The sequence below is a fragment of the Crotalus tigris genome, unplaced genomic scaffold, assembly GCF_016545835.1.
Source record: "Crotalus tigris isolate CLP2741 ecotype Arizona unplaced genomic scaffold, ASM1654583v1 scf7180000017810.681375, whole genome shotgun sequence".
In the NCBI taxonomy this organism is placed as follows: Eukaryota; Metazoa; Chordata; class Lepidosauria; order Squamata; family Viperidae; genus Crotalus; species Crotalus tigris.
In genome coordinates this window covers 110,330-135,328 of record NW_024096650.1, presented here as the reverse complement: position 1 = coordinate 135,328, position 24,999 = coordinate 110,330, and the positions used below count along the sequence as shown (strand labels likewise).

General features: G+C 35.9%; 1 protein-coding gene across 4 annotated transcripts in view; it reads right to left on the bottom strand.

Annotated features, from left to right (window-relative positions):
- Positions 1-24,999, bottom strand: part of LOC120307705 (neurexin-1-beta) — a 111,689-nt gene that overhangs the window by 34,414 nt on the left and 52,276 nt on the right. The window contains exon 1 of one of the 4 annotated variants that reach the window (XM_039342730.1): positions 10,659-11,799. The exons of 2 other annotated variants lie outside the window; for them this stretch is intronic. In XM_039342730.1, the coding sequence (XP_039198664.1) occupies positions 10,659-10,691 (33 nt within the window). In that variant the 5' untranslated portion in view covers positions 10,692-11,799. Of the gene's footprint in view, positions 1-10,658; positions 11,800-24,999 lie in introns of those variants that run through there. One more of the 4 variants, XM_039342729.1, reaches the window with a different exon arrangement.

The window sequence follows — 24,999 nt, the reverse complement described above, 5'->3', positions numbered from 1 at the left end:
TGATATATATATATATATTGTATGTGGGATCCAAAATTATGGCTGAGCAGGACCATCACTAGACCATAAAAATGCCACAAAATAATTATACTTTAATAGGTGAGTTGTCACAAAAGAAGAAAAGAAAAGAAAAAGCCAGGAGACAGAAAAAACCAAAAATGTATCCAAGCATCAAGATTAAAGAATGCTAAAGAACGTCTGTTAAAACATAAACTTATCTCATTTGTTAATGAATTCTGAAGAACTTGGAACTTTGCACATTATTTTGTGGCAGTTTGATGGCCCTAGAATGGTAAATGCTAGATGTAAACTGAGTGTATTAGGAACATGAATTTTGGAAGCTGATCCTAGAGCTATTCTGCAGAATTAATATATGCACCTGTGGTATTCAAGACAACTTTTTTACAATTTTGAGCAATTTTAATTGAGCTTTCGAAATTCGTGTTCCTAGTAAACTGTGTTTACATCTAATATTTAGTACAGCCTCTTTCCCAGCCAATTCATATTATAGTTTTGGACCAGGTGTTTACATATACCCACAACTTCAACTCCAACTTACATGTTTTGACAGCTGCTTTGGAACTTAATCATATTGTTAAGACTTCTACAAATGTTTCCACTATATGCACATGTTTTTCTGAACTACAGCTCAGTTATTTATTGCATAGTTTCCACATAATGGCTAATGTATTTGGCAAATATACAGTACCTGATAATCTTTAGGTAGATTTCGATTGATAATCCATTTTAGAAGAATCTAGATGAAAGTTGGATTAAAAGCAGAACAATCTATAATGAAATACAATTCTTGCCTGCATTCACTGGGCAGAGGCACTTCCCAATCAGACACTGCTTTTGCTACAGAAGCCCTCACAAAGATTCCTATGCCTTGAAAAGATTTTCTGGTTGATAGAGTTAAAATAAAAATGGTTTTACATTGTGCTCTCTAAGCTTGGTTGCATTTTGCAATTCTTGCAGAAATCATGACATCCAGTATTGCCAGAATGGGTGACATCTTAGGAGCAACTATGCCTTAAAAGGGGGTGTTCATTGTTTTTGACATTTGATGCTGAAATTTCTTTTTAATAATTTTTGTCATGTTGTGTATCTTCCACAAAATGCATGACAGAAGCAGCTCCATGTTCGATAACAGAGCCTTTCTTGGCAAAAAATTGTACAGCTGCAAAATTTACTCCCCATAAAATATAAACACTGAGTACACTGAGATTCTGAAGCCGTAGGTGTGAACTTAAATGGACTCCAGAAGATGGTGGAGGACAGGAAGACCTGGAGGAACGTTGTCCATGGGGTTGCGATGGGTCGGACACGACTTCGCAATTAACAACAACAACACTGAGATTCAAGATTGTTTCCACTAATGGAACAAGAGAAAGTAACAGGTGCCAAGTGTAACACAAACATTCAGTACAGCCAGCATTCTGCTATTCTATCATTTTCTTCTCATAAATTTGGCATTTGCTAGGAAAATATCCCACCACTGAATGATGTTACAGTACTTCTAAGAGGTATCTTATTAGTTCTCCATTAACTAGTACGAATAGCTAAACAGTCACAAACAAAATTGTGTTATTTCCTGTGCTGCTTTGAGGAAAACTCAAAGTTACAACATCTGAGAATGAACAAGAAAAATAAAACTTTCAGAGAATGCCATTAGCACAGTCCTGCTCTATAATTTTACTCTTTCAGCATGACCTTTGGTACTATAGAAAACATACTCTGGTGAATTTTGAATTTTTAAAATAGGCATGTTGTTGTTACTATTATTTAAGGAAAAGCTATTCTATTTGTCTCCAACATACTGATCCATACTGTTGTCATTGTCTTTATTTTCTATTTTATTTAGGAATACAGTATACATTACATACAGCAATTGCAAGCACCTTTTTTCTTGTTCACAGACTGATGTAGAAACGGGATCAAATACTGTATTGTATTAGTTATGCTGACTAGAAATAGCAGAAATTTTAATCCAACAGATCAGGAGTGCAGATGTTTGGAAGGTTGATGCAAATAAACAGCCATCATAAATATTAGCATCTGCAGGATCAAACATCATCTTCATTTTATACAACTTTATGATCCAATGAGTGGTGTTTTCTTTAAATAATGGAGAATAGTTCTGCTTTCTTTCTCCTTTCAAACCATTATTTTGATAATTTGTAAATTCCTTTTGAAATAATGTACTCTATGATATTTCTGACAGTTATCCAGCTGCACATCACAAACACAGAATAAAACTTCATTAACTAATTATGATTAGAAATCTTGATAAGTTATAAATTTATAAATCCAGAAAAGTGGATGATTAATTCAAAAGCTTGGCTAAACTAAAAATCCCAGATAAAAACAGTGATGCTTCTACATTCAGTATGAAGCCTTTTAATTAAAACAAAAGTTTCAAAACAAAGCAGCTTGCCAAATCTCTGAACTCTGATACTCTGAACAGTATCTAGTAAACTAGGAGTCCAGTTCCTGAAATAGAATACATACCACCCACTCCCTTTCTACTATCATTTGTATATCTTAAAATATGCCCTGCCCCCAATTTGTGATCTTTAGTATTTTACCAAGGTATACAATATATACACACCCATCTACTTGCTCTAGCTTTTCATCACGTACTTACAAGTTGAAATGATCCATTTTTTCCTGTTAAACACAACTACCCTGATCATTGATAAATTAGATAATCTAACATTTTCTGCATATCATTCAGGTTCTCAGCCAACAATATGGCATCAACCGTACACAAATCCAACTAACTATGCATTCCTAACAAATACGTATTTAGTTATATATACACTAAATCTTCATTAGAACATTACAGATCTCTATATTTGTTCTCTTCTCTTTTTGTTCTATATTTTGGAATACCTCTGAATAATTCTGTCTTGTTTTATAATTGACAGTATTTCTGATATTTATACACTACTATCATGTTTTTCTGCAGTTTTCTCTTCTGCAGGCCAAACATATTCAGTGCTGTCAACTATTCCTCATTAGTTTTTGCTTCTAGACTATTGCTTTGATGGTAGTCCTCTGGACATGCCTCAGTTTGTCAATATCTTTCTTAAAATGTAGTGCCCAGCCCTATACATAGTATTCAGGAGGAGTGATAACTTCGCTGGATCTTGACAATATACTTCTGTAGATGCAGTCTAGGGTTGGGTTTTGTTTTTTTGCAGCTGCATCATAGTGTTGGCACGTTTTCCGCTTGGGTTCAGGTAAGGCAGATCTTGTTTTGTGTTAACATGTATTGCTACTAGCATAATCTCTTCCATTCTATACTTATCTCTATGCATTTTTCATAACTAAATGAAGGATTAACATTTTACTGGAGTGTGACATATAAATATAATTGATTTATGGATCTCCAATGTCACATATATGCACCACAGTCTTGATGACATCAATTTATACTTTCCAATATTATAATCCTTTCATTTTTAATTAAGCCTATACCTTTACTTCTCTGCGTACATTTATCAATAATATTCCACAAGATCAGAACCCCTTCACTCACTACATCCATCCTATTTCTCTTAATTTCATAGAAATACAATGTATTTATTTCTCTTTCATTCATTTCAGTGGCTAATTTTTGCTCTTTACCATTTATTTATTTTATTTATTAAATGTTTATGCCAACCACTTATACAATGGCTCTGGGTGGCTTACACTTAGATTTACTTCTAATCACAAATGAGCTTACAAATATTGCCACCACCTGGATCCATCGTTGCTTTGGTTAGTTGAAGCTTTAATTTAATATTTTTGTAATAACACTGAGAAGGAGTGGAATTTGTTAAGACTCTTAAGGATTTCCATCCAATATGCAGCATTCCCTGCTAAAGATAAGTGCAGTACCAGTCAGTTTCGTATATTTTGGAAATGCATCACAAGCAGAAGCACTGCTCAGTTTTATCCTAACCATATACATGTTATTATATGCAAACCATGTTATTCAAAGTAGAGGCTATTATGTAAACCAACACCAATTAGATTTGTGCATTGTATTGGCACAAAAGCTTAAAGTCAATCTAGCCAGAAAAAAAAAATCAATGTATTTTTACAAGTATTGAACAAAATTCCACCTGTCTTATTTGTTATCTATAATGAAAAAAATAAAGCAGAAATTTAACATACAAATAAAGGATGACAGCAACAAAGGTTATTAAATAACCTTTCATGACATTCCTGTCACCTTTTTCAAAGCTGAAAAGCACAAAAAGATTGTGGTATGACATACCTAAAGAACTGCTATAAAAAGTACCATTCATTATCATAATCATCATAATTATTTCATTATCATCACCAGCATTTTTACAATATAAACTATTGTTTGACACACTCTAATTAGAATTTTGCATTATATGTCTATAGAATTTTAAGGAGGCTGAATTATTTTACTTCAAATGAAGATGCTTGGTCCATAAAGCTGTGTCAGATTACAAAGGTGTTCCTTGCCAAATCTTGTATCAACTTTTACTATACTGTTATGTTAGGAGTCGTCACTTTTGTACTATAGGAAATCCAAACTGTAGCAGTTAACCTGTGGTCCTTACAGTACACAGATCAGGGAGCACAAATAATTCTGATTATTTTACTTGTCATTAATGACTTCTACTGTCACTAGCAATTTGTAACATTGTCCTAATACAGGGGTGGGGAACCTTGGCTCTTTTATGACTTGTGGACTTCAACTGCCAGAATTCCTGAGCCAGCATGGGTGACATAGCTGGATACATTTTCAGTTATTAGGGTGGAATCTAAACCAATTGAGTTTTTTTTTTAATGAAATCTACTTAAAATGGATAGTCTACATATATATTTCTAACACCCCATTTCCCCCAGACATTGAGATAATGAATGCAATTCAGCAGCAAAATAACCAGTTCTACTCCTCACCCAAATTAAGAGGCAGAATGGAAGTAGGAGGCCTCTTGGAGCCTTTGACCATTAACTCCTTCAAAAACTCAAGTAAAAATACAGAAAAAAAAATAGCTTCACCATTCCCAGGAATGCCACAAAAGACTGGCAGGTAGAAATGGAACCCTTCAATCTTCTGGGTTATATGATTGTCCTTAACAATAGGACATGCAGATTCTGGCAAATTTGTGCTACAAGTTCTTGTTTACACTTAGCTTAGCAAGGACATAAGGCTGGCTGGTTGCTTCCCTGGAATTCACAGTCTGTTCCCCTCAAGCTGCAACATTTTGATTTTACAAAACTCTAATGCGTTTTCAGAATTATAAGAGCAGTTTAATGTAGTGATTAAGATATCAGGCTAGAAACCAGGAGGTTGTGAGTTCTAGACCCATCTTGTGCACAAAGACAGCTGGGTAACCTTGGGCTACTTGCTTTTTCTCAGTCCTAGGAAGAAGGCAATGGCAAACCACTTTTGAAAAACCTTGCCAAGAAATTCAGAGACTGGTCTAGGCAGCCTCCAAGAATCTGACACAAGTGAATGGAAGAAATTGGGAATATGCTACAGTTGGCCTGGGATCACTAGTATAACTTTCACTGAACAGTATTCTCAATATTATTATAGTATAGTATAGTATTTTGTACTACAGTACTGTAGTACAAAAATCTGTTGATGTTGATGTCAATTTACTACATATTTGAAATCATGCTATTTATAGTTTTTGGAAATGTAATTGCTTCTCTAATGTTTGTATTTTAACTTTTCACTTGTATCCTGGTGGTGGTGTCCACAAATTTGTTGGGCTTAATTGTTTAACTATATCCCCAAGTCCCAGTGTAACCCCTATTTTTTAAAATAAATATATTTATTTGTTTCTGAGTCTTTTATTAATTTTCTTTTCATTTCCTTGAGTTTAAACAATATGGCCAGCCATGTGCAACTTTCTATAGTAGTCCTCAACTTACAACCCCAATTGAGCCCAAAATTTACATTGCTAAATGAGAAATTTGTTAAGTGAGTTTTGTCCCATTTTACAACTTTTCTTGTCACATTTGTTAAATGAATCATTGCAGTTGTTACATTAGTAACACAGTGAATCTGCCTCAAACTGATACACACAGACTTGTTATGTGCAAAAAAAAAAGGTGTAGTTTTGACTACGGGATATTACCCCACAGGCCAGTGTTCTATTCTATGCTGTTTGAGAGGTGTATGGACAACTTCAGTATGAGATCAGCACATACTAAATCTCAGTTTTATTAAGGAGATTCATATTTATTAATTCTTCCTATTAATACTAAGAAACAATTATTCATATAGTAGAGTGTAGTGGATTTTTTCAGTGTCAAAGCTGTAATAATCCACTCACAACTTCAAATGTTTTCCATAATGTTTTATTTTCTAAGGACTCATCTAGCTGCTCCTTAGTTTGGTTTTTTTTTTTTTTTTTTTTTGCAATTTTTCTTCTGCTTATAGAGAGCAAATTATTCTCCAAGCAATACACTTCCACTTCAACAGCCCTTATAATTTAGAAAGTACTTTAGGAAGGCCTGGAAGCCTAAATTTTTCCTATCAAGTATTGTTCTTAAGTTTTTCAACTAGTTCCATTTTTTCTTAGTTCCTTTCCTTGAAATCTTTGACCCCAGTTTTGTCTGTGTAAGTTTTCTCACATAAACAAACAAACAACAAACGGACAAGGAATGATGTTTGACTCCCTGAGATGGAATTGATTAGTAGAAAAGCAAGAGAGCAGAAGGAAGAGAGGCACCAAGTGAAGCTAGGCAATAAAGAACTAACTCTCCAAAAAGGAAGATTTAGCAGGGTGGTAATTCTCCTACATATGAAGTATGTTCTCCCTGAAATAGGTTTGGAAAATATGTTCTTGCTCTAGATATAATGCATCCTAACTTGTTACAGTGTAGACATGGGTTTCTGACTTGTTTTGAGTGCAGGGATAATCCTGCAATGTATCTGGTTTCAGTAGAAGTCAGCCAACAGTATGGAATAGAAATGTTCTCTCCAAAGGCTGAATTTCCTCGGGGAAAATCTATTGCAAATAATAATCTAATAATGCTTACCTGAATATTTCTATAATTCATGCATTCCTGGTATATTTACCTGAAATATGCCAGATTATGAGATTTGATAATCCTACAAATTTTTTCATGTAAAATTGTTTATTTTTTAATTTTCTATTTCATATGCAGAAGAGAAAAAAAAGAAATAAAGGAAAAAAGAAAACATATCCCAAAAGAAAAAAAGGGAATAAGAAATAATTACATATGAAAAATATATCCTGACATATTTTGGTTTTCAAACTTTAGCTGTTACAGAGAAAGGAATCTGAATCCTCCATTTAATGCAGTCTCAATAAAACCTGCTTTGGCTTCTGCAAATTTTCTCAACAAAGGATCCAACTTAAGTTTCTAGGGGCTTATTCACTCTTTGCAACAAATCCTAATTCTGGTCATTGGTAATTTTAAAGCAATGCAATGTGAAACAAAACAAAATCTCTAATACACACATCATGTAAATTTAATGTAAAAGGTGTTTTGGTTCTCATTCATCTGGATTCCAGTTCATATATAACACTGCCCTGAGCATTTGAAGAAATTATCCTCAAGGTATAGCTGAAAATGGAAGAAAAACAAAATGTGGCAAATACATAAACAAATAAGCGTATTTTCCAAATCTCGTATATCCCATTTATCCAAAGAAGACAATAAATGGTAATACCATAAATTAGTAAAATGATAAAGATAAAAAAGAAAGCATCACATCTACCTAAAACCAGTTTCATCACCACCTTGTATCATAATAAACTATCTGTAAAAGAAGAACACTGCAAGAACCTGCTAGTAACATTTAGAAGAACTTAGCCACCCTTATTGAGTACAACTCTCCAAATTCTCAGCCAGCCTGCTATCTTTCTAGCTAACAAAATCTGGAAATGAGAATCCAAACACCAATGGAAAGCAACAGTTTGGGGAAGGCTGAACTATATCATAGCTACAAAAAGTTTCTAGAAAAGCCAAATAGTAGCCAAACTCCTGTAAGAGAAATATACTGGTTTACTGAACATTTCTGGGGAGGACCTCCCACACACTGTTTTATAAGCAAGCTCAACAGTAAAAACAGCTTGCCTTCGGTTTCCTCTGTTGATAATGCAGTCAATAGGAAAAAAAGAAAATCTAACAAATTGGTCATTGCAGGTAATACCTGAAATGACAGCCATTTAAAGCTTAGTACTCAAGTCTGCAAAATTGCAAAAATGCCTTGATGTTTCGAAAGAGAGATATTTTTTAAAACCTAAAATAACACTTGTGTTTGATGAGAAACATTTTATATAATTTGCAGAATCAGAGAGGAAAATGGAAAGATGCACCAATACTGGAATGATCTTCTCATGGGTGGGGAAGGAACAAAAACAAAATGTCTCTGCAATGCATAAAAAAAAATGGCGAATAATTATTTCCTCAGTGCTCTCTTTCTATGGGTTGGGGGGCATTTTTCTTTCTCTGCTAGGAGAACGTTCAATCTATCATTAGACATCTATAACCACGAGCAGTCAGAGTCCAGAAAAGCATTGCCACTTGATTCTGTCAACTGTAAACATTAGCTCTGGAGCAAATAAAAATGGAGCCCACCTTAGTCTTAATAATTAGAGCGTGTATAATCTGGAAGCAGTCTGCCTGCATCCTGCTGCTCTGCCATCTCACTTACAAAAGTAGATGGATTTAATGCTCTCGTTCTGCCAATTAACTCTGCATTAACTGGCAAGGATCTTCTCTGTGATGGAGGATTGGGGTGGAGGCAATTCAATTTCCATGGTGACCTAACCTCTTCACCTCTTCTACTCACAGCTGTTAGCTGTGCCAAATTATCATGCCCAAGAGATCCAAGATAAATGGCTATTAGGAAAAGTGAGATGAAAAATGGCAACATTCTTAGGCATAATATTTTTCGGTAGAAACTCAACACTGGTAGAAGTTTTTCAGAACAAGAGAACCTAATAATTTCATCTAATACTTCTCTGCTAATATCACCATTTCTACTCCCTGACAAACTTGTTTCAAAACCAGTAAAACTGGATTTTTAAAATAACACCATTACCACCATAATAACAGAGCCATGAAGCTTCTGCAGCACATTATGCACAATTAAAATGTCTGACCTCACAAAACCAAGCCTCACAAATAATTTATGAAAGATTGAGAATGCTTCTGCTCATCATCAGAAAACAGCTTGCTCAAGTCACAAAGAGGATTAATACTGAGGTACAACTGCAGAGAGAAACTTCGCAGAAACTTCAGTAGTAAAATAAAAGCTTAATACAATTTCCCTTTTTCATTTGAAAGCCTTTCCTCAAAATCAAAATAAAGACCTAAATAGTAATCCATATGAATTGCAATGGATTAACATTTTCCCCAAAATACTGAGGCACACATTCTGATGACTATATAATTATCCAGAGATTTCAGGAGATATGAATCCTTTACCATTCTAAGAACAGAGGAGGTGGAACACCCCCCCACACACACACACCATTTATTCTCTCTGTGGTGGTCCTTTGTTTCTTTCCTTCTTCTTCTTCCCAATACATCTTTTGTCTTACATTCTCCTCTCTTATCGTATGCTTGACTCCTTTTGTAAATGAGCTTGCTATCACTCTCCTGATACACACAAGCTATATAGACCATTCAATTCCTTTCATTCTTGTTAGCATAAAAAAGATTGTGAAAAAGCAAGGCAATATTTCCGTAGCGGTCAACATGCATATACATTCAGCACGAAAATGGTTTTTACACATAACTGATGCCTGACTATTGGGAAGAATAATGAATGATTCTAGAATAATTTCAATAAAACAAAAATCAATGCTTTGGAGGTTTGTTAGTGCCATTTACACATAAGAAACAAATAGTTAAATTTCTCTCACCAACAAAATACAGAAAACTCCCACATTGTTATAGGATGCAGATTCCCCCATTGAGAAATATATCGGCAATTTCTAAAAATGCTCTTTTGCATTATTTACCATTGAATGTTAGATAACCAAAGGCAATTATTCCTTTGCATTAAAAAAATAATGCATGTATATTTCATTGCTCAGTAAACAGTCACAAAGAAACAAGAACAAATTCACATATATTCACACAACATGCAAAACTGTGCTCCAAATCATGCACACTCAGAGTTTAAGCATTTTTAAACTAAAATAATCACTAGGTCATTAATAACAAAAATAACCTAGCAATTATTGAAAAAGTCTGTTCCCCATGCTTGCATTGATTTCCTCTTTCCCTTTTCCAAACATGCAAAAACTAAAAGATACATACACATGAACACAGAAACACACAAGCAATGGATTAGAAAAGCAGCAGATAAAGAAAATTAAAAGCATCAGGGTTTAAAGTGCTATTCTCTTGAACATAAAAAGATTCTGAAATTGAAAAGCTGATCGCGTGCAGAAATTTGAACTCCTGATTTTCATGGCATGCAATCATCAAGGAGACAATTTCTAATTCAAATAAAAGCAATTTTGTTTAAAAACAGTAATTGGTACAAATGATTTTTTCCTTCTCCTTTTTTATTTTTTATTTTTTATTATTATTATTTTTTGCTTTTCGACTAACAGTCTCTTAAACCCTGCATGCTGCAGTGCTTAGCCTCTGGTCTGCATCGGCCGGCCGTGAGAGAAGAAGGCTACCTGAGAGGGTTCACAGTGCCATCTCATATCCATGTCTGCCTGGCTACCCTGCGTGCTTATAGCTTTTTTTCTTAATTCTTAATGGAAATCCTAGGAAATTTAGTCCATCCTCTGAAATCAATACTGGTGACAGGAGAGCTCCCTGACTCAGTGGGAGATCAAGATGATAAATTGTCTGCGCATCAGCCCGGCCTATCAGTGCTCTGCACACAGATGGAAGAGGAAAGGGGGAAAAAACACAGAGAAAGAGCTCGGTTGGTCACATGCTTGTGGAGAAGCCAATGGACAAATCGCTTCTGCAGTAGAGGATGCTGCAGTTTCTTCTGCGGATGAAAAGTGCTGTGTTTCACCATTGGGTACCACTCTAGTCAATCTGCTTTCTCTCGCTCTCTTGTTCTGAGATTTAAGGAGTAATGCTACTTATTTTCATAATACAGCCACCCTTCTCCCCCTCCCACACTCAGATTTTTTTCCTTATAATGAAACTGTAAAAATGTGATGTGGAAAAAAGGGAGGATAGAGCAATAAAGCCCCTCACTGTGATCCCACTTAAACTGTTTTGATCTATTCCCCTTCAGATGATTACTGTGTTTTGCCTCATATTAATTTGGAGCCTTAAACAGAGCAATTAGCACACAGCCCTCAATCCAGGATGCCTCGGAAAAGCCTTCTGACTGTAATTATCTTTTTTTTTTAAATACCCAGGCTAATCAATGGCATTTGCCGTGTGCATGTTACACTCTGTAATTAATGTTTTTCGAACAATGAATCTATAAAGACAATGAAGCAATATAGAGAGATACATTATAGAGAGGCTGCTGGCGCTAATGAGAGCTGCAAAGTTTTAAAAGATTCATGCTCAACTAGGCTAGGCATGTGATTTTGAAGGGGGAGAAGGAACAAAAGGAAGAAGCTCCAGCAATAGTTTTCAAAGCCTCTTGCATATAAGTAGGTCAGCAAACAGAAAGAAAAGAAGGATCTATGTAGCCCGGGGGACTTCCACAAAACTAGGGAATCAGCTAATCAGATAACCTATGAATAGAGTCAGCCGATCAAAAGACGTAGATCAACAAGGTACAGATAATGAGGTTTCTGCCACATATAGTATTTGCATTATTAGCAATTTACTGTTAACACTACCCTGCCCAGATAAAATATCAACAACTATTTCCCAAAAGAGCAAAGAACCAGCTGCAAGACATGTTTTTGCAAACAAACCACATCTGTTTTATTATTCATCCATCAGCAAATCAGAGATATGATATGATTCTTCCTCATGATATATCACATCACCTTTGTTAAAGGTAAACAAAAAATACAGGTGATCCACATTTAATAACTGCATTGGGCAGTGACTATTCACAAAAACAATTGTAATAATTTATTTTCTGACCAAAGTGCCCATTTAGGACAACAGAAGTCTTTATAACAAAAAATCTTTATAGGAAAAATATAATATAATAAAAATCTTCAGTGTGAAACTGATTAAGTTCTGGCCAGTTTCAGGTAGCAGCTACCAGCCAGGCAGGATTCTAATCAGCTAATTAAGGTCACAGAGGTGAGCTTGTTAACTTGCTATTAGTACATTTAAGGAAGTGCTCGGCTACAGGAAAAAACAGCTCTGGAAAAGATAGGTTGTTTAGTAACCATTTTACTGGAACCAATTGCAGTCACTGGATGAGGACTACCTGTAGCAAAATAGTCACTATATAGAAAAAATCAATCTGCCAGCAAAGATCTCTAGAGAATTATCAATTGTGTTGATAGCTAAATTTGAATCTTAATCTTTGTCCAGCTGTTGTAAAATCCACTACTGCCTGTAAATCTCATGAGCCCCCATGGTGTTGAGTCAAAATACTGCATTCCGATATTATAGCCAGTAAATGTTTTCAGCATTTTTAGTTTTACATTAAAATACAATTTTCTGATATGTTAATCCATCTACTCTGATATGATGCACTCATAATCTTATGGTAGGCTTACAATATTTTTACTGCACGTAATTTTCTCTTTACAAGTCAAGGATATCTCAGAACTACCTCTTTTTATTGACATATATGATACCCCGTTGAACTTAATGTGGCAGTTTGCAGAATAGGCACAAATTTGGATTCTACATTCAGAGGATAAAACCCCCATTTTCAACATTCTTGTTTTGTGTGTGTGTGTTTTTTAGTAGACTGTAATTGAGTCTTATATGGAAAGGGATGATGATAACTCCTTCCTAATAAATGTTCTGGAGGAAACAGAAATCAATTTTTGTCTGCTTTTCAATAGATACCTTCATTCACTTATTTGCCAACAATCAACAGTACAGTTCTCCAAACATAAACCAATGCACATGCATGTATGACTTCCCCTGGAAGATATATAAGTGATTGATAAATATCTTTAAATATTCCTCCTGACATAATTACAAGCACATACCATACACATAAGCATGTATTTTGTTGCCATTACTGTTACTGTTATCTTTTTGTTATGGATTTAAAAGTTTGAACAATTGAAGCAGTTGTAAAATCATCAAAAAACCCAAACAGTATTTGCAAACAGAAACCACTTCATTTCATTGAAAAAACAATGGGAAAAAATCAAATTCTATTTCCCTTCCCCCATTTTTTGGGGGGGGAGGGGGCATAAAGCAGAAACAAGCCTTAGAAAAACTCTCAATGTTTCTGGATGCTTTTCAGGTGTCATATCCCTGTTATGTTCCAAATTTTGACCTAAAGATATCCCATTTGAGCTTACAATAGTTGTGGTAAAGTTGAGATGGATTATTATAGCCATCCCTGAAATGTTCTGAATTTGAAAGAGTCACAGTCTGGTTGAACTTGAATCATCTATTCAGAGCTATTTTAACTTCAAAGCATTGTTAGGGTGTTTAGGGCAACCGATTTCAAAATTATTTTCCAACCCTTAAAACAAGAGCTTTAAATGTTTTACATTTTAAATACTTTGAACAGCCCAACTAATATATACATACACATTAGGGAAGAAAGGAGATCTATTTAGTTCACAAGCTTATGTTTGCAACATAATATATAAAGAATATAATCTTCTTTTGCTTTTAAACCTAAAATTCAACAAACTACCCGACAGATTTGAAAGAAAGTGTCATGGTTCCAACAGACAGAAACGAATAAAGCAGAACTCTGGACTTGCAAATTCCTCAAAGAACATGTTTATTAGTTACAGACTATTGGCATGATCAAGAGTGAAACCAAGTCTACATATACAAGTAACAATTTTCCAATACAAAGTTAAATGTCCACCCATAAAACTATGCAAGCAACTATGTTCCCCAATATGATTATTTGTTGGGCTTTTTATGCAACACCCAGCCTGCAGTCTCGGGAATAGTCAGTGACCTTGGTTCCCATGGGACAAAAGATTATTTTGACTAATGAAGCACCTGGGCAATCCCCTTCCCTCTGTTCTATGTGGCAACCTAGAATGAGAAGGAAAATGGCTACAGCCATGCTCATTTGTAGAGTTGACAGAAAGAGAGAGAAAGAGATGAATAAAGAAGAAAAGAAAGAAAGAAAGAAAGAAAAAGAAAGAAAGAAAGAAACCAATTCTCCCAAAATAAGACCCAACCAGAAAATAAGCCCTAGCATGGTTTTTCAGGATGTTCGCAATATAAGCCCTACCCCAAAAATAAGCCCCAGCATTGAGGTTGCCCTGGTGGGAGGGATGGGTGGGCATGGCCAGCTCAATATCGCTTGTGTCAGGGGGCACCTGTGGGGGCCCGGGCAGGCTGGGGGGGAATCCAGAAGTCTCTGGCAGAGGGGTACAGGTTCCAGGGCCTGATCCACCAGAGGAGCCTCACCAACTCTCTCAGGCCACATGGGGAAGCTCCAGGGCGGCACAGAGCTGGGAGGGAAGTCCGGCTGCCTCTCAGGGATGGGGGCTTCCTTCCCTTCCTGTGCGCTGGGGCCATTGCAGCTGAGGTTCGTTCCGCGTGTGTGTCGGAGCTGGAGGACAAGGTTGGAAGGTGTCTGAGCGTGCAGGGGCTGCATCATGGCATCACTTCCACATGGCACCATGCAGAAGTGGCAGAAGCACAAAGGGGAGGTGGCTGTAGGTGCGTCCAGCAGGCCGGATTGCATGCCTCCCCCATGCATTCTGCCTGCTGCTGGGGCCACTGCGGTGGGGTGGGGGTGGCTGCCCCTGAGCACTTGGATTGCTAACTTCAGCCTGCTAAATCAATCACCCTGGCTAGAATTGGGTGCAACAAACTAGCCACCAATCCGCTTGCTTGCTGCAAATCCAGATTGGAGCCCTTGGGCTGCTCCTTCCAGCCCATTTTGGAGCCCCACCCAATTGCTGCAGGGTTTTGTTTCCAAAGACTCTCTGCAAGGCTCCAGACAAACCGAGATTCAGGACTGAAAAAGCAGCAATGGGAGCGAAGGGCTATTCAAAGGAGGAGGAAAAATGATAAAGTGGAAGAAGCCACTCCCGAACAGATGAGGTGAGGCAGGTGGCAGGGTAAGAGTGGTGCCCCGCTGCCGCCCCTGCATGCCCGGCCCTCACCTTCCAACCTTGTCCTCCAGCTCTGCCGCACACACGGGATGAGTCTCCTACCTGCCACCCCACCCATGACGGCCCTAGCTCCCCCCCTGCGCCTCTGCCTCCGTCTGCTATTTGGAAGGCAAAAAACTAAGACATCATCTGAAAATTAGCTTTAATGGGTCTTTTGGAGCAAAAATTAATATAAGTCCTTGGCTTATTTAGGGGAAACACGATATTTCTTTTTAACTAATTTTTCTTTACTATATCGAAAAATCTGTTGAAGTAGCAATATTGTTGATAGATTCTTAAATAAACAGCCTGTGCAGGGCCTGTTAACAGTTAGTCCCTTACAGTTCGTGGTAAAGGAAAGGGCACAAATACAAATGGCACCAGTATTTTTTCTAATATCAATGTGATAAGAATTAGTGAAGGACAAAAAGTACAAGTGGCCTATTTTCTTATATTTTTGGCTGGGTTTTTGGAATGATGCCTAGTTTTGATCCACTGATGTTGTTCCAGATTAGCAACAGGCAATAATTTCTTTCATTACCCTTGGAGTTTCTATTTCAAGACAGAATTTCAACTCCCTGAAGCTGTTTTTGAAACTAGGCAAGGACTTCGTAGACAGCTGATTCTTGTTAACTCTGTGAGGTTTCACAGGTCCTCTGTGGGAGTAACTAGTCTACTTTCCAGGTCTCCTCCCTGTCCTTCCTGTAGCAACCTGCCTCTGGCCACTGTCTGCATTTGATATGAGCACCTTAGACTTTCACATCTGGGGAGTCAAAAAAGTCAATATGGAAGTCACGACCATGTAATCAAAGTCCCGTTCCTTTTTAAACCTGCATTGTGATAGCATATACCTTTCTCACAGTGGTTAGATCATAAGGAGAAGAAAATAAAATCTCTGAAATCTCTTTAAAATGCTGATTTTGGCATGTCCAAGGAATTGTCCGTTAGATATCAGTCAGCATGTCCTTGCTATTTTCGGCAATATTCATTATATCTTTGAACTGCCAAATTTGACAGGTAATCATTATACTGCAAGTTTAATTTTGTAAAACAATGCACTTTCTGTGCAAGAAGTAACAATACCCTTCATGGATTATATTATTTATTTCCATTTTTAGGTGTTACCAATAAAGCCAAACAGGTTTCACTCAGACTGGATATTACTAAATATGATATTAGATCCTTAGAGACAAATAAACCTTTGAATTTGTTTTTAGGAAGCAAAATGGTCCTTGTTCTCTTGAACAGTTCCCACAGAATGTTACAGTGTGCCTTTATTTTCAGAATACAGAGAATCACTACATATCCCTGACTTTTAAGAGACCTCTCTCCTTTCCTCTTTACACATTCATACAGAGAATTTTTCATAATATTAACCCATGCCTATGGCTCCCTTTGCACAATGGTTTTCTAGTCAAGGAATGACTATTGCCACAATTGTTATGAAATCAAACATGGAAAAGTGTAATAAAATCAACAGCAGCAAAACAACAGCAACACTTTAATAGTGCTGAAAATCTCTACAATCTGATCAATATAAACCTGGAATTTGCAATCTGGCTGTCAGTCAATGAAACTTTCTGCAAGGCTTGAACAAAGTAAACTTGTGATAAAAATGATGATAGTGAAAACAAAGTTATGGCCAACCCTATGAAGAGAACTGCACATAGCTTGCTCTGCCTGATCTTAAAATGGGAGGTCATACCTGGCCAATTCTTGGATTGGGTGATCACCAGAAACTGCTAGATAGTGAAAGCGAAAAAGTAACATAAAAGTAGGCAGTAGCAAATCATTTCAATTCATGGCAAATCACTTGCTTTGGGGCCTGGGCACTGTTTGGAGAATGTTAATTGTTTTTCTTGTTGTGGCTGTGAGCTTCCCTAAGTTATGATCATAAGGTGGGGGAGGCATATAGCTTTCCTAAATAAATACATACATAAATTAGAACAATTTTCCGTAGGTTATACCTACATATACCAAAACAACAGTCGCCTTGGCAAGATGGGCAACATAGATATTTAATAATAAATAAAAATAACAAATAGAATAGATCCCACTTGATAAAACGCGTCCACGAAAGAGACCTAAAACAAGAATGATAAATGACAGTATTGCTGGCCCAGTTGGCAAAAGAAAGCTCAGGATTATATTGGTTGGAAACACATGGAAGAGGCCTTCATCCTAAAGTCAATAGACAATGGTTAAAATGATGATGATGGTGGTGGTGATGATGAGGAAAAATAAAAAAAAAATAGTTATGAGGGGAATACCAACTCAGTAGTTTCATTGGATAGGAATGTATTATTTACTTTAAATTCATGTGTATTGAAATGCAGTTATGGAGCTTATTGAGGGTGACTCATAAAACTGTCTGTATGAGTTAAATAAGCTTTGTTGCTATAAAATATTTGATTATGCCTTTCATTGAAAACAACCTCAAAGCAGCAATTCATTAAAAATAAAGGTTATGTTAATAGCTGATGAAGGCCAACTCATGGAACTTTTATTAAGAGATAACAAAAATAGGTTAAATGTTGGAGCTCAGCAGACTGCAGAGGACAGATCATTGTACAGAACAAATGCCAGCCTGCCTTCTTCAGTAACCCTAAAAGCAATTAATGACAAGAAAGGGAGGACCTTCCCTAAGGGATGGAACTATGTGGGAAAATAATCTCATTAGAGATATATTTCAAAGGAATCTGGTCCCAGTTGTATACATGCAATATAATACCTGCACAATGTTGCAACCCAAACAGAAGAAGGTCGGGGCTTATGTCACTATGTGGCTTGCACATTCTGACTCCCTTGCCTCCCAGCAGGTGCCTTGAACAGCAGTACCTCAGTACTTGATTGCTTCAAGGTTTTTCAAATTTGGCACTTGACTCATTTTGAAGCAAAAATCTTGCACCAAAGACTCCACAGTTCAATACTGAGTTACATATATTCTCATCTCTTGAAATAAATGATTTATCTACTCTTGTCATCATTAGGTAATCCTTAATTAAAGCTCTTATCTGTGCTCAATTAGACCTGTCACTTGTCCAGTAGCATTTTAGGCTTTTCTTCCACTGATTCATCTTTCCAGTCCTTCTAAAAAGCAAGTTGGTCTCTGGGATTCACACGCACATGACAGGCACAATCTGACCCAAGGTCACAGTCACTTGCTCATCCCAAGCAGCAATTAAAGCTTTGGTTGAGCCATGTACCATTTATTAATGTGGATGTGCTATCATCCACATTAATAACTGGAAGAGAATATCTAGACATGATCTCCAATAAACAATAGAAAATTTAATTACAGATAATTGTAACTGTATAACTATATAGAACTTTAATTCTTATGACTGTTCTTGACAGTGACTAATAGACTAGCATATCAAACAGTGTTGCAAATTACTGTCAAAATCTGTTATGCACTTGTGGCTTTAATAGGGATAATTGCATATCCTTTCATGACATGGATCTTAGGAAAATAAATATTTGCGAAGTGATGGGAAACCAGATTAAGTACTTATGATTTATCCTTATATATATGCTTAATTAAGTTAACAAATAGTAATACAGGTAGTCCTTGACTTATGGCCTTAACTGAGCCTGGCAATGGTCATAAATTGTGATGGTCATAAAAGAAGGTCACCATATGACTGGATCAGAAGTTAATGCTGTTTTTCAGCAAATCATTATAAATCATGGTCATCTGATTGCAGGTGCTGCAAATAGCCATTAACATGGGTCAGTTTCTAAGAACCCAGAACATGGTTATGTAACTGCATGTGGGTGACATCAGAACTTTGAAACTGGGTTGTAAGTAGCTTTTGGAGGGTTTATGGTGGAATATATTCCAGATTCCCAGGAGGGAAGGAGTGCATTCCTGAGGAATAAGAGACAGCAAAGTTTAGACAGTTGGGTTGGGAAGAAGAGAGTCAAATCAACTGCTTCCAAGAAGTTCTCACAGTATATCTTTAATGATGCAAATAGTTTGCTTTAGTTTGGCAAGATTTTTGTCTATAAGTGAGGGAAAATAAAGGATCTGCTTATGTTTTGGGATCAGACAGGATCTGTCCTAACTCTGAATGTTGCTAAATGATCAGTTGAAAATAGAAGACTACCTGCATGTAGAATATGTAGAACAACTATGGTTTGTTACATTCATATTCTGTCTTGTATATTTTTTAGATTTTCAAACCATTAATATATCTCAGTTTTTCACATCCTAGATCAGTACTGTGTGTTCATCTTTCCCCTATTTTGGATAATAGATGCAGGGAGAGAGAATAGATAGAAGCTGAACTACTATTTAAGTAGTAGTAATATGGAGTAGTTAACATTAGATAATGGATCCTAAATTAATAATTACAGATATCTTGTAATTTTTATTCTAGCACTATCCTGAGAAACTGTCATAACTAGATTTCAATTAGATTGGAACTTATAAAGTGCTTGCTAGGAAAGACTAGATAAGTAGCTTTTCATTATACTCAAATCTTGTGTTTATTATTTAGTTCTCCAAGACTTGAACTATAAAAATCAAATTGGAAGCTCAGACTTCAAAAAGCCCAACAGAACAGATCAGAAGTGGAATAACATGTAGCACCTGGAATGGTGGGAGAAACTCTGGGGCTCTGATAGCCCACTGATGTGGAAAATAGGTAGATACAGAGACAGACAGATTATAGTTACAATTACCATTCTAGTTTTCAAGAATGTCTCTAAATTCTAGTGTTACGCTAATCACCTCGTTCTTCAAAGGTAAAGAACCACCATTACAATGACAGGCATAATCAACCACCACTATAATTGCCTGGGTCTTTTATAAAGGTTAGGGCCTAATTTCATCTGGTCAAGAGTGAGCCTGATTATGCCAGATGTACCTCTTCTCAATATCAATTACTCCCTAGACTGGAATTCTGTTTTTTTTAAAAAAATATCTCTGTATTTTATAGAAATGACAGAAGCTTACAATTAAAAAAAATATGAATGTTAAAAAAGGGGAGGTTGACAAATTGATCACTCCAGAGAGTTTAGAATACTGAGCTCATAAATTACCGATTTTGAATTGTTATGTAGTAAACCGTGTTTATCATGCTGAATTAGAGTTATTGCTTATTTCTCCTAGCAGCCTCCTCTCCTTTAATAACTTCATGGCAGGATGCTATGAACAGTTGCAGATTGAGTAGGGCTGGTACACAGGGATAAGAATGTGTTTTTATAATGTTGCAAATTTCTAGGCATTTGAGAAAAAATACATTTGAGCAGGTTATATGTTTACTGAACCCTGCAAAGTGATAGATCAGTACTTCCAAGTAAAAAACAATTTTCCTAGCCATAGAACAGGATAGTCCCTTGTTCCAATCACTTGTAGATCTGCCCACCAAAATAAGCTATGATCTGATTCAGAAAAACTATTTATTTGATTCTGTTATGCATCGTGCTAATCTGAATCCTACATGAAAAAATAAAATGCCCATCTGTGGAATGAAGAAAGGTTAGCAGTAGAGAGATGTACAAAGGAAGCTGTTCATTATTCTCATTTCTCTCACCACACCTGTGGTAATGAATAAACATGTTTCATTGTTGATCCATATAAATATATAAATTATTCTTCAGATTACCCATTTTTTACCTTTGTGTTTTGTCCTGAGCTCACTTAAATAGAAATATCTTTTAGGAATCACGCATAGATATATAGTAATCTATCACTAAGCAAATGCAGCCTGGGTCTTTTCAGTATATTGTATTTGCTTATCAAATTTCTGTATAACCCAGCTCATCTTGTCTAAGTCACTCTTAGTGACATAAAAAATTCAAACATTTTCCACAAAATTCCAAAATTGTGGAATGAAGTACATGCTGACAACAGGTAAAAGATTAGATCTATTTTAGATTTTGGTATACTACTACAAACAAATGTTTTGCAACTTTTTTTCCAACTTTTTTATTATTTATTTTGCTGTCACAGACCAACATACAAGTGCAACAAAAGAAAACACAAGAAAAATATAATCACAAACAATTAATACCAGAAGCCTTACCTAAAGGGAATTACGTTCTCCTCTAATAGTTACAACACTTAAAAGAAATTTAGAAATGTTTTGCAATAATACTTAGCAACCAATCCTGGCTGAATCCTAATACTGTTCCTAACATCAGTATGCACACATTTTGGCAAGCACTAATATAGGGGATGCCCTTCCTGGCTGATTTTTCCTGGCAGCTGTTACTTTAGTGGCCAAGTGAAAAAGAGATGGATGCATGAAAAGACTCAAACAGATGGCAGAGCAAAGGGGTCAAACTAAATAAGAAAAATATTTTAAGGAAAACATGAATCTGGATGACATCTTCATGTCACCAAATCTTTTCTTTAACTTGCCCATAATATTAAGCTTTGCCAGGTTTGCTGAATGTTAATATGCTTAGGATTTAAAATGAAGACTTTTTGAAAATAATAAAATCCACAAAATCTGATTTGAAATCCTTCTGTTTTGGAGATTTAAATGTATTGTTGTTAATAGTAGTACAAACCTGGCTTTTGATGATAATTATGATTTAACAAGTTATAAAAGCAAACAAACAAAAAGACTGTACAAGATAGGGGCTTTCATAAGGAGCATTGATATAATGCATCTCAGAAAACGCTCTTAAACAATCCATTTTTATCACTGAATTGTGAATGCTATTTCAGGAACATAGGAAACTTAATGCCCTGCAAATCTTTTAACTCCTAGTAGCCCCTGGAAAGGGATAAGTGCACGTTTTAGTCTAAAACTTGTATAAATATCAGTGTGTCATGCTGTATTATAAAGTTGCAGTGATGGATAAATGATACACATTATTCTATCTAGAAAAGCTATGGGTACCCCAAAAGCTGCAAATACCATGTGGCTAACCTCTGTTGCATTTCCAGCAGCCACATAAAAAGCATCATCACCGTGTCACTCTTCTGTTGGAACTAAAAAAGTCCCCATAATAGTATATGAAATGTATCTTGGAATATTTAAAACAAATAAAAACAATGAATGGTTAAATTAATAATGGAATTCTAACGCGCTTTGATTGTTTTTATGAAAGCCTGCAAGTAAAAGTATATGATACAAGAAGCAGCTTTATATCAGGTCAAAGTTTGCCTGAGGTTTAAGCAATAATCCAAATAATCTTGAGTGCACTCCTTCTGTTTTGTTAAACTTTAGACTAGACTAGACTAGACTAGACTAGACTAGACTAGACTAGACTAGGACTAGGACTAGACTAGACTAGAGCTGAAAGGGACCTTGGAGGTCTCCTAGTTCAGTTCCCTGCTCGAGCAAGAGAACCCAAGTGACTGTCTAGCCTCTTTTAAAAACCTCCAGTGATGGAGTGCCCACAATTTCTGAAGGCAAGCTATTCCACTGGTTAATTATCCTCACTGTCAGGAAGTTTCTCCTTAATTCCAGGTTGCTTCTCTCTTTAATCAGTTTTCAACCATTGTTTCTTGTCTGCCCTCTAGTGCTTTGGTGAACAACCTGCCCCCCTCTGCCTTGTGGCAGCCCCTCAGATACTGGAACACTGCCGAACCAAGTCCCGTAGCTGTTGTTTGTATGTTTTAATCCCTAGGCATTTGATCATTTTAGTTGCTCTTCTTTGAATTTTTTCCAAACTTTCAACATCTTTTTTGTGATATGGTGACCAAAATTAGCTGCAGTATTCCAAATGTGGTCTTACTAGGGTTTTATAAAGCGGTACTAATATCTCACGTGATCTTGATTTTATGCCTCTGTTTATACAACCCAGGATTGTATTAGCTTTTTTGGCTGCTGCTGCACACTACTGGCTCATGGTTAAGTGATCATCCACTAGGACTCCAAGGTCCTTCTCACACTACTGTTTTTAAGTCAGCCTCGCCCAGTTTATACTTGTACCTTTGATTTTTCCTGCCTAAATGTAAAACTTTGCTTTTCTCCACATTGGAAACTCATTTGTTGGGTAGGGCCCATTGTTCAAGTTTGTCAAGATCTTTTTGGATCCTGAGTTTGTCTTTTGGGGTCTTGTTCTTTTAGTCTTGTTAATTTCTTAACTTTGATTTTATTACTTGTAGCTTGTATGTTTGACTTTGTTTTTTAACTCTTTTCTCAATTGTGCTTTTAGTCATGTTTTTAATATTATTTTATGGTGTTCTTTGTTAGCTGCTCAGGGTGTCTTAGGTGAGATGGTGATGTAGAAAATTGATAAATAAATCCTTTCTATCAGTTGCAACACAAACAAGATCCAATAATTACTATCTCTCTGGAATATGGCATCAAAGGATGGCTACCAATGTTCCCTTATTGGAAGTAAACAATAATAATCATATAGAAGTGAACTGTAGTAATGTTATTTTGCATTTTTTTGCAATTTGGACACTCATACAATTTGCCTGGCATCACTACAGTCCTATATGTAAGTGCTGATATTTAGCAGATCTAATTATTCACTATAATATATATAAACAGAATTCCTGATTGTAGCTGTGATGATTACAGCAGGGATAAGGAATAAAGAAAACATATTGTCTCTAATTCAATTATTTGATATTAAAAATATGTACAAATTGCCAGCATACTATATATACTGCCTGGCCAGTTTGAATCATTCCTTTCTCACAACCATGTCATGACATAAAGACTCTATATAACAATACTATGAATTACATTAGATGATGAAAGATCACCAGATCTCATTAAAGATTATATCTAACAAACCATTTCCCAGTTCTGAAAACTGGATATGTATTCTTTTCATCCTTTCATTATCAAGTAGAAGACTGGGAATAGAACCAGGTCATCCTGAATTTTGAGTAAAACTGAAATTTCTGTTCCAACAAATTGGATCTGGAAATGTATATTAATTGAAGAGTATATGCTTCCTTATTTGTTTATTTAGGCATATTATCCATGTCACTTTTGAGAGGGCATCCATACCAATATTTTAACATAAATTACCAATCTCTAAAATTGATTAATAAATCTGATTAAATGATCTATTATTACTTAATGAAAATTTATAGGCTGCCATTTTAAATTGTCCACAATGCCTTGGAGTATAGGGAGCATTATGGGAAATAAAAATTGGCTCTTCCAAGTTGTCTGGAAAAGATTATCATCTTGTTCCTGCCATGCAAATTTATTTGGCTTTTAACAGGGAAGAGAAATCCTATTAAGAGCTTTAGTTGCCCCTAAATCATATTCCTAAAAGCCAAACAACCTGTTATGTCTTATATGCTTTTTTCTATTCTGTTCTTCATTGGCAAGTTTTCTGATAGATTGATTTTGTGCTATCAAGTTGGTGCTAACTCTTAGTGACTACATAAATAGATTTTCTCTTTATTAAATTTGGAAAGAAGAAGAATTATGCAGAGTAGCTTGAGGTAAAATTTTAGTAGCACTTCATGTGAATCTGTGAATCATCCACAGTTAATTTGGAAGTTCTTCTTAGGCAAGAAATAGTAGATGACTCTTAAGGGAAATCAAAGGTACTGGATTTGGATAAGATGAATGCATTTTTCAGTTTGTACATGTGTTGGGTTGGATAAAGCTTCCACATATGTCTTTAATTTATAACATTAAGTTTTCCATAAACACAAAATAAATCTGAGTAACTCCTCAGGCAAAATACAGTGGCATTTTGAGAAAGCCTTTCTGGAAGAATGTTCTGCAAAATTTCTAATCTTAATCATACTTGCTTCCTCAGTAATCTAGTATATCATTTTGTTTGATTTCTGAAGATAAAATATTTAGGTTTAAGCTTTTTCTTCCATTTTTAGTGCAGATCTCTGACAGAGACCAAGATACAAAGATAACAGAATTGG